This window comes from Rhamphochromis longiceps, linkage group LG6 (assembly GCF_057381845.1).
Source record: "Rhamphochromis longiceps isolate RC_006_pf linkage group LG6, R_longiceps_female_GT1.1, whole genome shotgun sequence".
Classification (NCBI taxonomy): domain Eukaryota; kingdom Metazoa; phylum Chordata; class Actinopteri; order Cichliformes; family Cichlidae; genus Rhamphochromis; species Rhamphochromis longiceps.
This window is the reverse complement of record NC_140562.1, coordinates 36,923,077-36,936,904: the sequence shown is the minus strand read 5'-3', so window position 1 is coordinate 36,936,904 and position 13,828 is coordinate 36,923,077. Positions and strand designations below refer to the sequence as shown.

Below are 13,828 nucleotides of genomic sequence, written 5' to 3'. Positions count from 1 at the left end.
ACTACAACTGTAACTACAACTGTAAAACAAAAAGAGGGGCATGCCAAGTCGTGTTTACTCTCACATTCCTTAAAGCAACAGTTATCTTAATCGAAGACCTAAAAGCTTCCTCTGAGCCCATGCCACCTGAAAACACAAAACACGTTTATATTCATAGTTCCACTCACATTTTCTCTGATTTCTCTGATGTTTATCAGTCAGTACTCAGTTCGGATAAAAATATTTACAGTAGGTGACTCTAAGCCTCAGAATTGCATTTCATATCTGACAGTCTGTGAAAATATAAATAACACCACTCAGAGTAACAGTGTTTGCTGAAAACCCTCTTCTGTGTGACCAACTGTCAGTAATATTTAGAATAGTGAGCAACACAGCACCCAGGAAAAACTCCAGTACTGAAGATTATTTTGAAAATCCTTTATTTTTACAGGTTTCTTACTGAGAGCTTTATACCTGTGAGAATGTTCTAGTGGAATAAGAGAGCTTTATGAGAGCTTTATGGGCTTTATGCTTTAATGTGAGACTGTTTCTGTATAAAAATCCAATTTTAAATTTAGAGTTTTGATATGTATTCAGCATGAGGTTTATAGCTGAAAGGTTCGGATATAAACAGATGGGTAGAAATCCTAAGGTAACCCCATCAACAACATTACTCAGTTTCATCAGAGTTTAGAACACATTTATGATAGATTACAGATTTATTAAAAGCACATTAGTTTTCCAAATAAGGGGAAGAACCAGTAGTGTAAAAAACACTGTCGCCAGCATAAAAATGTACATTACCTCAGTGTAATACCGATTATGTCAGTAACAAAAGAGATATAAGGATGGAGCCCTGTGGCACATTTTAGTGACTGAAAGAGAGCCAAACATTGGAGACTAAGTCCAACCAAACATGAAACCATTTAATGCAGTGTGTTAATCTGTGTCCAAGCTGCGCCACTGTAACTAGATCAGGTTATATGCAGACGCCGAGCTTCACCATGCTGCATCACATACTCCACCCAGAAAACAGTGGGATTCATTTGCGTCACTGTCTGGTCATGCATCGCTCCTCCCTGAGCCCAGTTCTGTTGGAGGTTTCTTTCTCTTAATAGGGAGCTTTTCTGTCACCAAAGTGCTTGCTCATAGGGGATCATATGATTGTTGGGGTTTTCTCTGTTTCCTTTGTATTATAGGGGGTTTATATTGTAGGGTCTTTACCTTACAATATAAAGTGCCTTGAGGCAACTGTTGTTGTAATTTGGCGGTATATATAAATAACATATATTTGTATCATTATGTACAGCTACTTTAAATACCATATTCATTCAGTCTTTGAATTCAACTCTAATTGACCTTTCCTTCAAGCTATCAAGGTGTCTACTATAGCCCACTTCTTCAAGACTAATGTGATACAAAGTGTGATGTACTGATGTCCCTGAGTTGCAGTGTTGTGGTACAGAGTGAGGGCCCAGAGGTGAACGAACAGTCCTCTTTTACTACCAACAGTGGGACAAACTGAGTGAGAGTACACTGCTGGGATGTGGACTGAGTATCTGTCAAATATCAGTGCTAACGCTAATGTCAGGACCGCACACTGTTCAGTGTATTTATGCTGGAGAGCTAGTTACCTAGCACCGTTGCAATTAGCTAAAATGGTCATTCACTCTGGTTTTTGCTGCTGCTCCTCATGAGTGCAAAAGACCAACAGACCATCACGCACCAGCAGGTGGAGACACAGACTTAAGGACTGATCTGTGGCTGCTGCTGTTCATGAGGTGGGCAAATATTAACATTTATGGACTCAGGCTGTTAATTAGAATAAATAGAAAAAACATTGAAGCAACTTCATGATATTGTTTAAGTAAATCTGAATCTCACCTGCACAATAATGTGATGTAGATTTTTAAGCACATTTTTTATGTTTAATATGTTAAATGAGAACAAGTTAGATTTCACTGTAGGATACTTTTACTCCCCAGTGACAACATCGTACATGTCCCCAAGCCTCATTTTTCACCCCTCTGATACAAATATTTGTCTTCAAATGTTTCATAAATTCTTATAGGCCCGTCTCTTTGCTACCACAGTTCTCTTCTATACTGGAAAAGATATTTTACAATAGAATGTATCACTTTCCCACAAAAAACAATGTACTGTATGAACAGCAGTGTGGATTTAGACCCAAAAGAACCACAACACATGCCTTAATGGAATTTAAAGATACAGTAACAACTGCAACTGAAAACAAAGAATATGCTATCTGGAGTTTTTTAGATAAAAAAAAAAAGCATTTGATAAAGTCAGTCACAACATTTTACTTAATAAACTTTGCACATATGGGGTCAGAGGGGTGGCATTATCATGGGTTAACAGTTCCCTTAAAAACCAGAAACTATTTATATAAACAAATAAATGCCATAAAATCAAAATTGAAACCTGTTGTATGTGGGGTTCCCCAAAGATAAGTTCTGTACATTATTGTATATTAATGACATATATGTGCAATTTCAAAGTCTTTGAAAATAATATTATTTGCAGATGATGCAAATTTACTGTACTGTGGAAGTAACTTGGAACAACTTCTGAATGAACTAGAAAACTAATAAATAATATGAAGACTTGGTTTGACTATAATAAATTAACATTGGACATGAGTAAAACAAAATTCATGATATTTGGGAATTGTGCATATTCTACAAATAGTAAAGTGACAATAAATAACTTTGAATGAGACAGAGTATCTGGGGGGGGTGGGGGGGGGAATCCGTGGTGTGATAATACATCACAAACTATCCTAGATTCACTTATATTAACCTTCCTGCCTTCTTGGGACCTTTTTGTGCCACTGCTATGTGTTAAATGGCTGCCATTTCCACTGTGTTCAGTGGAATATAACCAAACTTGCCACAGGATAGTTTTTACCTGTCAATGTTAATATTCCAGTGTGAATTCCTTAAATCAGCCTAAAATGGCTGAGCAGCAGAAATCCCCACACCCATCACCCTGGGGACCATTTTCTGCCCATTGACTTCCATTATAAACGCTATTTTTCAACCCCAAATTATCATCATATGATTTTATTTTTTCTTCTTTTCTTGGATGTCAATGAAGACTCAGGGCCTTGAAGTTTAAATTTTTAAATTGCAAAAAAAATGCAAAAAAAATAATGGCAGGTCAAAATGTATGTTGGTGCCAATCTTTGGTCCATCTAAAGGCCTACTTATAATGACAATCACATATTACTTCAACTGGTTTTTTGTGGAAATATTTAGTTTCGTTTTTTGGTTTTTGGGGCTTATAACACAGGGCGCTCATGTAATAACACTGGGATTTGAAGGGTTAAAACAACGAAAATATAATTAAAACTTTACATGAATATTTCAGGGAGAAGTAGTTTTACAAGGTTGGCTAATTTAAAGTGGAATAAAATATGGATATATGGTCTTTTTAGGCTGAGAATGGTCCCTAGGGTGATGGATGTGAGTTTTTTAAAGGATGGCAGGAGGGTTAAAGGCAAAATATCAACGTCTCTTGCAATTCTCTACAAGGTTAAGGATCTCATAAATCAAAAATCATTATATACACATTATATGTATTGTTCTATTATACTCCCGTACATGCTATATTGTGTGTGGAAGTGTAGGGAAACACCTGTAAAACACACACCCATCCAATATACGTTCTGCAAAAAAGAGTGATAAGAACACCTGTACAGATGAAGTTAAGAAAAGTACAAAAATACACACATTTGTTTAGAAGCAATAAATTGCATGAATATAGACTTCATCCTCTCAGTGATTGAGCTGTCTCATTGTTTTCTATTGAAGTCTTCTCCTTATTTTTATAGATTAAGGCAAGAGTAAGTTAAAACATTCATTAAGGTATTTTGCACATAGATATAACTCCATATGAAGCAATGTCAAACATAACTGGTAATTAGTTACATTTACTTCTTCGAAATAAACTATTCTATCTATCTTACAGTGTTTATCATCCATCTGTTTTAGTCTATAACTATAATTTCTTCTACCTAATCCTATACACTGTACATAAGGTGTGCTTGCTGGCAAACAACCTGTCAATCACATCTCGTTTGCCAATGAGTCTAAAGCATCTCTCAGTTTCTCAGCCAGATCCGCTTCTTGTTCATGAAACCAACTCTCTAAATATCAAGATGAATAAGGTGAAAACAATTAGCTGAAATCTCTTAATGAGACTTCAACAACCAGTGGGTGATGTTACAGCATCTCCATCCATCTATACCTCATCCTGGCAATGACTAGTGGTGCCTAAACTCTTCAGTTATTTTTTATAGTCAAGATTTATTTGGTTAAATGCGAACACTGAAAAAACAAAAATGAAAACAGGATTTCATGATGTCTGCAGCTTTAATAATAAGGACAAAAAGTTACTTCTGCCAGTGCAGCACTTGGGTGTTCTTTTCACCATGCATGTCAGAGGAGACCTGAGGGGTACTACAGAGAAAGTTCAGCAAAGCCAGACTTTCTTTGACTCGACAAAACCTAAAAACTCAGCCAGAGACAATAATCGGTATCTCAGTATTGTGTTTTTTTTTTACTTTCTGTATTAACTTAGGCTTTCTGCTTCATCATCAGCACAGTTGCTGCTGCTGCCCATCTTCTTTCTGCAGTGTAGGACACATGTCAACACTTGGATTTAATAAACCGCTTGCTTCAGCAGAGAATTGTCCCCATAAAACGTACTGTAAATACAAGATTAGGTATTTAAAAAAAATGCTCTTCCACATTATTTTAAATGAAACTGAACATAATAAGCTGCCAACAAGATCATTATGGTAACACAAGTTACAATTTTAGCTCAGCCAGGTAAAAGGAGACCAACCTTCATGACACTGAAAACTCTGACTTTAAGCTCAACATTTAAGCTCAACATAGTTAATTAATGAATTAATCTCCCTCTGAAATGAGCCCAGGTCTGCTGGGTAACTAGATAACATCCGGCTTTTATGTCAGCTGTAATAGCAAGACTGAGAATGTATTACATATTTATTCATATTTATATAGCGATATTTCCAACACCAATATTCAGAATGATTGACTGTCATGTTTTATTCAATCAAGTCCATATAGTAATAAAAAAAGAAGAAATAATGAATTTTTAATATTTTAGGAGATATATATATATATATATATATATATGTTTTATTTTGTACTATTGCTAAACTTAAAACTGAACCCTTTGTGTTTCAGTCCTTGAGACTCCTGTTTGCATGTGAGTACCAGGTCACTGTGTTTCTTCCAGAGTGGGGATCAGGGATGTGGGGACTGTGTATATCCTCCATGTCATGGTCTTTGGTTTTGAATTTTTATTCCCGAGTTTTATTCTCTGCCTGGGTTTGTTCCAGTTGAGGTCTTAAATTATTCTTAGTTTATTTTGTTCTTTTTTTGAGCTGTAATACTTTTTTGTAAACTTTGAGTTCTGAACCTTTTGTACTGGTTTAGATCATGTATTGTTCTCGTGTTCGTTTTGAATTCTGGGATTTTATTAAGCTCCATTTAATGTTTTAAAGTTGTTGGTCGTGTGTTTAGATCCCTCAGCTTCTTTTGTATCAGGGTTTACAGGTGTCTTTTGGGTTTTTTAAGATTTTTTTTTTTTAATGTGTCATATCAGGGGTGTCGAACTCCAGGCCTTGAGGGCCGGTGTCCTGCAGGTTTTAGATATCACCCTGGGTCAACTCACCAGAATCACATGATTAGTTCATTACCAGACTTCTGGAGAACTTCAAGACATGTTGAGGAGGTAATTTAGCCATTTAAATCAGCTGTGTTGGATCAAGGACACATCTAAAACCTGCAGGACACTGGCCCTCGAGGCCTGGAGTTTGACACCTGTGTGTTATATGTTAGTTCTGCTTCCTGTCTGTGCCTTCCTCGCTTCCCTGATTGTCTTTACTTGCCTTAATTAAGTTCAGCTGTGCTTTGTTGGCCATCTGTCTCCTGCTGTGTAGTCATCTCTTTGTGTGTATGTATTTCCTCCATTGGTGTGTTGCTGTTTCCCTTTTTGATTGTGAATATTTTGCGTCTGTGTTTTTTTTTTTTTTCCCATTTGGACACATTTTAGATATGCCTCCTCCATCCTGTGTTTGGGTCCTCATCCATCCCCCATACTGATTCTGGCACATACGAAATGAAATAACAAAACACTGGGTTAAAAAATGAGGGAAAACAATAGGTGCACAAAAAAGGGAAGGCTTAAGATACAAGCTATGCAAATCAACCATCTAGGGCTGATTATTTGAGCTTAAAGTAACTTTGTATGTTTCTGTTTCTGAGATCCCAAAAGGTACACGTTTAGCACTTAATCCACTGTGACCAGTTTCATTCTATATCTGTCTTTTATATCTGCATAATGATGATGATTATTACAGAAAGTTACTTTTGAGTTCAATTCTCCTCGAGAACATTTGCTCGCTCTTGGTTATTATCAGTTGGTAATAAATGCAGATATTAGAAATATAATGTGCAGTATAGCTAGATTCAAAAAGTCCCATATACCATAAAACTAAAATGTTAAGCACTTTATTGTCTGAGAGTGTGGTCATGCTGCTTCTGCTCACCAAGACATTTAATGGTTCTGTATTAAATTGATTGATTTAACTAGTGAGTCAGATATTTAACCTGTTTTGTTATTCAGTCTCTGGGTTTCAGCTTCACTTGGGTCATTTATTTCACCTCATTCCACAGGGTCTGCAATGTGTCTGCATGCTTCAGCTCCACGCCCAACCACATGTACACAACCCTCCAACACTCATTTGGTGATGGCCCAACCCCAAATAACTTCCATTCTGGTCTGACAGACCAATGGCACCCCGTCCCCGGAGCACATGGGAGGAGAAAGTAAGCGCGAGGGTGCGACAGAGGGAAAGTACGAGGATGAGACCGAACATGCCAGAGTCTGCATAAATGATCCGAGAGTCAAGAGGAGGCTCTGAATCAGCTGAGAATTTTGCGCGGACCTGGTTCTGATGTGGTCCAGTAGGAAGAGGCTCATCAGGCTCTACAGGAGATTTTCAAACAGTCCTCACGACTTCATTCCTGGTTTTGAGTCTGTATATTTTGGAATAATCAGGATAAACTCTCAGAAGAAAGGTGAGTGTGTGCCTGCCTGCCTGGCTGGCTGCTTGAGCTCTGACAGAAGACCTCAAAAAAGTGTCTCCCCCCACGTCACTTGGTGACATGCTCTGATTCATCAACACATAAGTACGACTGTCCTCATCAAGTCGACTGAGAGAGAGAGATGAGAGTGAATAATTCAAAATACCTGAGCGTCTGATGCCTTAACACACATTTACCGGATGTTTGAGCTGAAAGCAGAGGCATCCATTCATCATTAGTGGCGTTCTAAGTTTGGAGGCAGTGGTGATTTCCACGCACATGTCAGTGGTTTAATTTTGTCTGAAGGGATGCAAAGCGGAGACTTAAAGTGAATGATGAGAGCACTAATGGAGAGACAAAGGCTGCTTCATGAGACAAGAGAGGTAAACGCAGAATAAGCTTATTTTTAAAGTGAAGCTATACTAGTGTTTCAGATCTGTGAGAGTGACTCTTTCTTGTTTGCTTCTTTTCCCCACAGATGTCATGAAGCGGAGGGATTCAGTCAGATAACCTGAGATCATAAAAGACTCCTCATCATCATAAATTCTGCCAATTCTGAGGCCCTAAAGAAGTTCTGTCTTGAATATTTCACTGTACACTTCCTGGACTGTCATGGATTCCCACAGCGGTCCCTATCTCAACCATAAGGCTCTCTGCTCACCTCTGGGTGCAGCCCGGCTATGTCAGTTAGCTTTGGGCTGTGCTGTGATCGCGATGGTGACCCACACTGCTGGCTACAGTGGCTCACACGGCGTGTTCTGCATGGCGGCATGGTGTTTTTGCTTCGCCATGTCAGTGCTGGTGTTCTTCCTGGATGCAACTCGTCTCTACAGCTACCTGCCCGTATCCTGGGACAACCTCACAGTCACGTGTGCTGCCTTTGCAACGCTCATGTAAGTCACAGAGTCAACCTTTGAACTGGAAGTTACATTTTGACCACCTTTCACTCGTCATACCAGTTTTTTCACATGCAGCAAATTAATATCCACCCAACAAAAATACCCAAATACATCTAACGGATGAATTATTGCATAAAAAGAAACAAACATTATCTTCTGAGTCCTTTTAAATGAAGAAACAATAAAAATATATGCACACCATGATCTAACGTCTCCCACTGGCAAATTCTCGCAAGAATTAATTAATTAAATCTGCTATTTAATCAACGGTGGAAAAAAAATGACAATTAATAATGTAAAACTGCTGCTCAGTGATGAACAGCAGATGATTATCATTCGACTACAGTTTTCTCCAGCTTTAAGAAATATTTTTGCACTTTCCATTGCACTTTTTTTTACAGTTAGCAACTGTTGCTTATCACCGTCAGTGTTTTCCAGCATCAGGCGGTTAAAAGACGATTTTGATAAATCTTCTATATGCTCTGCACTCACTTTTTGCACAGGCAAGGTTGGCACTGAGCTGCTAAATATTTGTGTACATAGGTGAAAAGATGCCTTTTTTCTAAAAACTACATTACTTAGCAGGCAGATCTGAAATGTGAGTTAAATACTGGACTCAATTCATCAAGTGTCCCTCCAGATAAATGCTTCTGTTGCTATACTGGATGTGCTAAATGAATAAACGCAGCAAATATTCACCACATCAAGTTTATGGAAAATGAACAGGACTTATATACAATGTTTCTACTCAGCTGAGCAGTCAGGGCGACCATGGCTCAGGGGGTTGGGAAGCGTATCTGTAACCGGAAGGTCGCCGGTTCGATCCCGGGGCTCTCTGTCCTGGTCGTTGTGTCCTTGGGCAAGACACTTTACCCTACTTGCCTACTGGTGTTGGCCAGAGGGGCCGATGGCGCGATATGGCAGCCTCGCTTCTGTCAGTCTGCCCCAGGGCAGCTGTGGCTACAACCGTAGCTTGCCTCCACCAGTGTGTGAATGTGAGAGTGAATGAATAGTGGCATTGTAAAGCGCTTTGGGTGCCTTGAAAAGCGCTATATAAATCCAATCCATTATTATTATTATTATTTCCTACAAGTGTCATTCACCCACTGACACCCAAACACTCATTTATACCATGTTTTTATCTAACGTCTAATCGCTTTCTAACACACTCACACACACACGCACTGATAAGGAGTCAGGGATCTGACTCTACCACCTATTGTGTATTGTGTTTAAAAAAGCACAAACAAAGAAACCTACATAGTTTTGACTAGATAAAAAATATTGCAGTTTGAGATCTTATAACCTGGTCTTTACTGCTAAACACACTTGGATCAGGTGTTGTTAAATTGTGAGACTTTAGGGATATTTGAACTGTTCTTGATTACAGCCATCTTTAAAGCCAGACTGATTTTAGGACTGACTTCCTGTGTAAACACACCTCTAATCAACTCTTACCTATGTGGCTGAAAGAGTCACAGCTTTAACAGAGGTAGAACATTAACCTTTCATTGCAATACTGGGCACATAATCACACTACTGTCACTGTGTGAGGTTTTTTTACGGGACTTTTGATCCTCTACAGGATCCATACAGGATCAAAATTATACATACAGGCTGAAAAATCTGCATATATCTTTACTAATATTTGGTTAAATGTCCCTTAGCAAGCTGTACCTTGGCCAGACCTTTGCAAAGTGATGATACAAATAAATAACTTGTACATGGGTACAGTTGTTTGAAGTGATGATCTTAGAATCTGCAATTGTTTAGAAATAGCTCCAAGAGACTTTCGAAAACAGCATTTTGCAAATTTGTTGCAGTCAGAAACTTGTTTCCAGTTATACCAAAGCAGTTATAATGGGAAGGTTAAGGGTCAGCCTCACTCATAATTTAATGCCATAACTTAGAAAATAAAACAAAGGTTCCTGCTGACCTATTAAAGACTGCACAGTGTATATTTTATATAGTGTATCTTATGAGACGTTACAGACATAGTTGTAAATGTAACTCTGGTTTTCTCAGATTTAATAAACTCATATAGCTTTTCTTTCCTTCTTCTGCAGGTATGTGACGGCCTCTGTTGTTTACCCTCTGTTCTTTGTGCAATCCGAGTGCCCTTACGCTGGCTGTGATGTCAGAAATTTCCGCATTGCCGTCACCGTCTGCTCCATCCTGGGGACTCTGGCCTACGGGGCGGAAGTGGCCTTGTGCAGAGCAAGACCAGGCCAGATTGTGACGGGTTATATGGCCACAGTGTCCGGCCTTCTCAAAGTTGTTCAGGGCTTTGTAGCCTGCATCATCTTTGGTGCACTGGCCAACCGGAGTCAGTATTCCCAGTATGCAGGCACAATCTACTGTGTTGTTGTCTATGCTTTCTGTTTTGCTCTCACAGCACTGGTGATCATAATGACTGTATGCAAGCGGACCAAGGCTGTGTGCTGCATGCCCTTTGACCGCTTTGTGGTAGTGTGCACCCTCCTCGAAGTACTGCTCTACCTGAGTGCATCAGTGGTGTGGCCAGTGTTCTGCTTTGACACAAAATACGGCTCCCCATGGAGACCGTCGTCCTGTCCACAGGGGAAGTGTCCGTGGGACAGCAAGGTTGTGGTGGCCGTGTTTTCCTTCGTCAACTTTGGACTGTATTTGGCTGACCTGATCTATTCCCAGAGGATAAGATTCGTCTCCTCACATAGGCCCAGTAACTCGCGGGCCTAGCAATCCTTATTTGGCATTGGTTTAAGTTATTTATTTGCCTCAGTTTATGATTTTTAATATTTAAAACTATAGAAAAGGTAAATTTGTAATGCACAAGTTTCCCAACCCAGGTGCTGCACTTACTCTGCTGCTGAGACATCATGAATTTGAACTGAAAGCACTCTTGTGGAATTTCACTGCCACACCCTACCATGGCAAAACTGACCCCTTCTTTCTTAGGAGCCAGCCTTACCCAGACAGTCTGGACCCAGTGTATGTCCTGCCGAATCCTCAAAATACAAGACACTCCCACTATTCTTGACCTGTGACACAACACACACTTCCTTTCTACTTGTATTTTTGGTCAAATAATACATAAAAGTCTTGAATATAAATAGCAAACCTGGTTTTGGCATCCATGGCATCCCTGTCATCTGCGAACCCCACACCAACAATCTACGGACTCAGGCTGCCAAAAATAAACACGAGCCGTCTGCACTCATAGTAAAGCCATGACACAGCATTTATAAGAGGCTGGTGTCTTTAAAGCCTCTCTATGAAATGCTTTCCTCAGTCTATGCAGATGAGGAGAAAATTATCAGCCGCCCTGTAAGATTTAAAGTTTTTGTCAAAATTTTCCCAAGCGCCTTTTTTAACAGAGCAGGGGATTTTCCGCATAGCTTTTCTAAACAAACTAGTTTTCTTAAGAAAGCGTAGATTATTTCTGTTTGCACCCAATAACGAAATTATTTCAGAAAATAACAAAGAATTACCAAAATCAATTTACACAGAGTATTAAAGCCTCAGCAGTGTTTGAGCTGTTGCTTGAGAAAGCATCATGCCAAAAGCCAAAAGAAATCAGTTTAGACTTGAGAAAAAGAATCGCCGATGCAAAGCATGGCATGACTATACAAAGTTATTACAGCATTTCAAGAACTGGAGAGAGAGGTATCGTGAAGAAGGTCAAAGAGAGCCACAGAGAACAGAACAAGCAATACTCTGGAAAGAAAATGTGATGTGATGTTTAAAGATCCCAGAAACACTGCCAAGACACTATCGAATGACTTAGCCAATTCTGGATGCTATTGCAGTCACTAGGACTCAGCACCCCTGGACTGTGAGATTGCAGAAGAGCTCCACTTCTGCAAAAGAAACACCTTCAAGCCAGACTGAAGTACGCTAATGACAACCTGGAGAAACACTGGAGGTGCATCCTTTGGTCAGCTGACACAAAACTAGGGCCACAGACAGACACAGCTTATGTTTGGAGAAAGACTTGGAGAAGACCGTCCCCACAGTGAAACATGCTGCTGGGCGTATTATCCTATGTAGCTGCCTCCGTTTATCTTAAACTGGGAATCTCTACGCAACAAGGGACACTATGAGCATGGTCAGGGTGGCCAAGAAGTGTTTATACAGTCTCACTGATTAATCACATGTAACTCAATATGTGTGCTTATTTTGCTTTTTCTTGTGTTCTGTCACATATGTACACATTGTTATGTTACATATATTGTTATGATGGTGGATGCTCATGTTAAACATAGCCAGGATTCAAATAATGAGGTCAAAGTATGTAAAAAGCCAAGTTTCAGACATCTTTTTTCTACTCTTGGGTCTGAATGATGTCATAGAGAGTGTATATGAATATTATGGCCATCTTGGGCACAGAGCTCTGGCTTCAAATGAACTGTTTGTAAGGGGTAGCTAAGCCCCCAGTATATGGTAAGCTGTGAATAATGCAAAGTTACTCTAGTTAATATTATGGAGATGGAAATGAACATAATAGATCCTGTTTAACTGATAGTTAAAAGGGTTGTACTATCCTTATTAAAAATGACCTGTGTGATAATCCTTGTAAACCGTATTGAGACACTATGTGATTTTACATTCAAATAAACTCAGATTTGTTGATTTAAAGTTTCTGTAATAACGTATCTTCCCATGAGTGAACTAATTAGTGAATCTTTGATTGGTGATCTCTGATATTTGTAGAGATCAAAACAATAATGATAACACCGATTATTGTCCTTGCTTTTGTTTTTGTATGGAAACTTGATTTAAAATGAGCTCTAATGTTGCCCTGCACACCATCTTTGATAACATCCCGGTGCTGTGTTTAAGGCTTGTGCTGCCACCAAGTGTCAAAATAAATAATGAATTCAGCGCACTATATTATATAAAATATGTTTACATGTGTTTCACCACACATGTAATAGTCTCTACGTACATTCCATTTCTCTGAACAGAAAAAAATGTCAAACCTTTGAGCTAAACTTCAGTGAGTTTTGTTCAGATTTTACATTCACCTCTGGAGTCTGCAGACATGAAGCCAAATGACCTGCATCATGCTGCCGCTGCCACACGACTGAGGTGGTGAAACACAACCTGTGTAATGATGGGTGGAAGTTTGTCAGTGTGAGGCTTAAATTATCTCCAACACAGGACTGCTTGTCTATGTTCACAATGTGCCATCTCCTGTATGAGCCTCTTTCCTTTTCCTTTCCTTTCTTTAACGTCTTTCTAATGTGCAAATTCAGGATGACATCAGTCATTTTGATCGTATGACCCATCAGATCTCCAGAAACACTCTTCAGGCTTTGGTTGTAGATCATTAAATTGCTAGACGGTCTGATTTTTTACGCCGCCATATCTGTGCACCTTCAGGGGGTAAAAAGGCGCAAAGACGGGTCTTTCTCTGTCTGTGGTGCTAGCATTCACAGGGATAAAACACAAGAAGAGATCTGATCCGCTCAGCCTCTCTTTGTTCTCCTCCATTAAGATTTCTCTCTCCTCCACATTTTCACACTCCCTCCCTGGATTTATTTCTCACACATCATACCAGTTACCTCCTCCTCCTCTTTGCTTTGGTCACCTCAGTGAATCTCATCTCTCTAATCCAGGATCAATGTAGTGCCCTGTCACATCTGTGAGTGCTATGGATGTATTATAATAAGTCCTCGGGAAGCTGCTGTGGCACAGCATACGTCTCGCAAAAACTGTTCTTGCTGCTCAGCAGCAAATCCGCCACCAGTTGGCTGCTCTCATCTCCAAATCTGTCTGTAGCCCTGGCTATATAAGTAGCTCATTATTTCAATTTGTTCATTAATA

At 39.4% G+C, this 13,828-nt stretch overlaps 1 protein-coding gene across 1 annotated transcript; it reads left to right on the top strand.

Moving 5' to 3' along the window:
• The first annotated feature begins 6,893 nt into the window (after positions 1-6,893).
• LOC146668585 (myeloid-associated differentiation marker-like protein 2) lies at positions 6,894-12,866 on the top strand. The gene is made up of 3 exons (XM_085410523.1): positions 6,894-7,504; positions 7,600-8,014; positions 10,087-12,866. Exons 2-3 carry the CDS (start codon positions 7,734-7,736, stop codon positions 10,736-10,738), a joined length of 933 nt encoding a protein of 310 aa, XP_085266649.1. The 5' UTR covers positions 6,894-7,504; positions 7,600-7,733; the 3' UTR covers positions 10,739-12,866.
• The last annotated feature ends 962 nt before the right edge of the window (positions 12,867-13,828 follow it).

Excerpts from the sequence above, each read along its gene's own strand:
- LOC146668585 (XM_085410523.1), top strand. The coding sequence starts at position 7,734 with ATGGATTCCCACAGCGGTCCCTATCTCAACCATAAGGCTCTCTGCTCA. Across the intron at positions 8,015-10,086 it reads GCTGCCTTTGCAACGCTCAT|GTATGTGACGGCCTCTGTTG; the intron begins GTAAGTCACAGA and ends CTTCTTCTGCAG.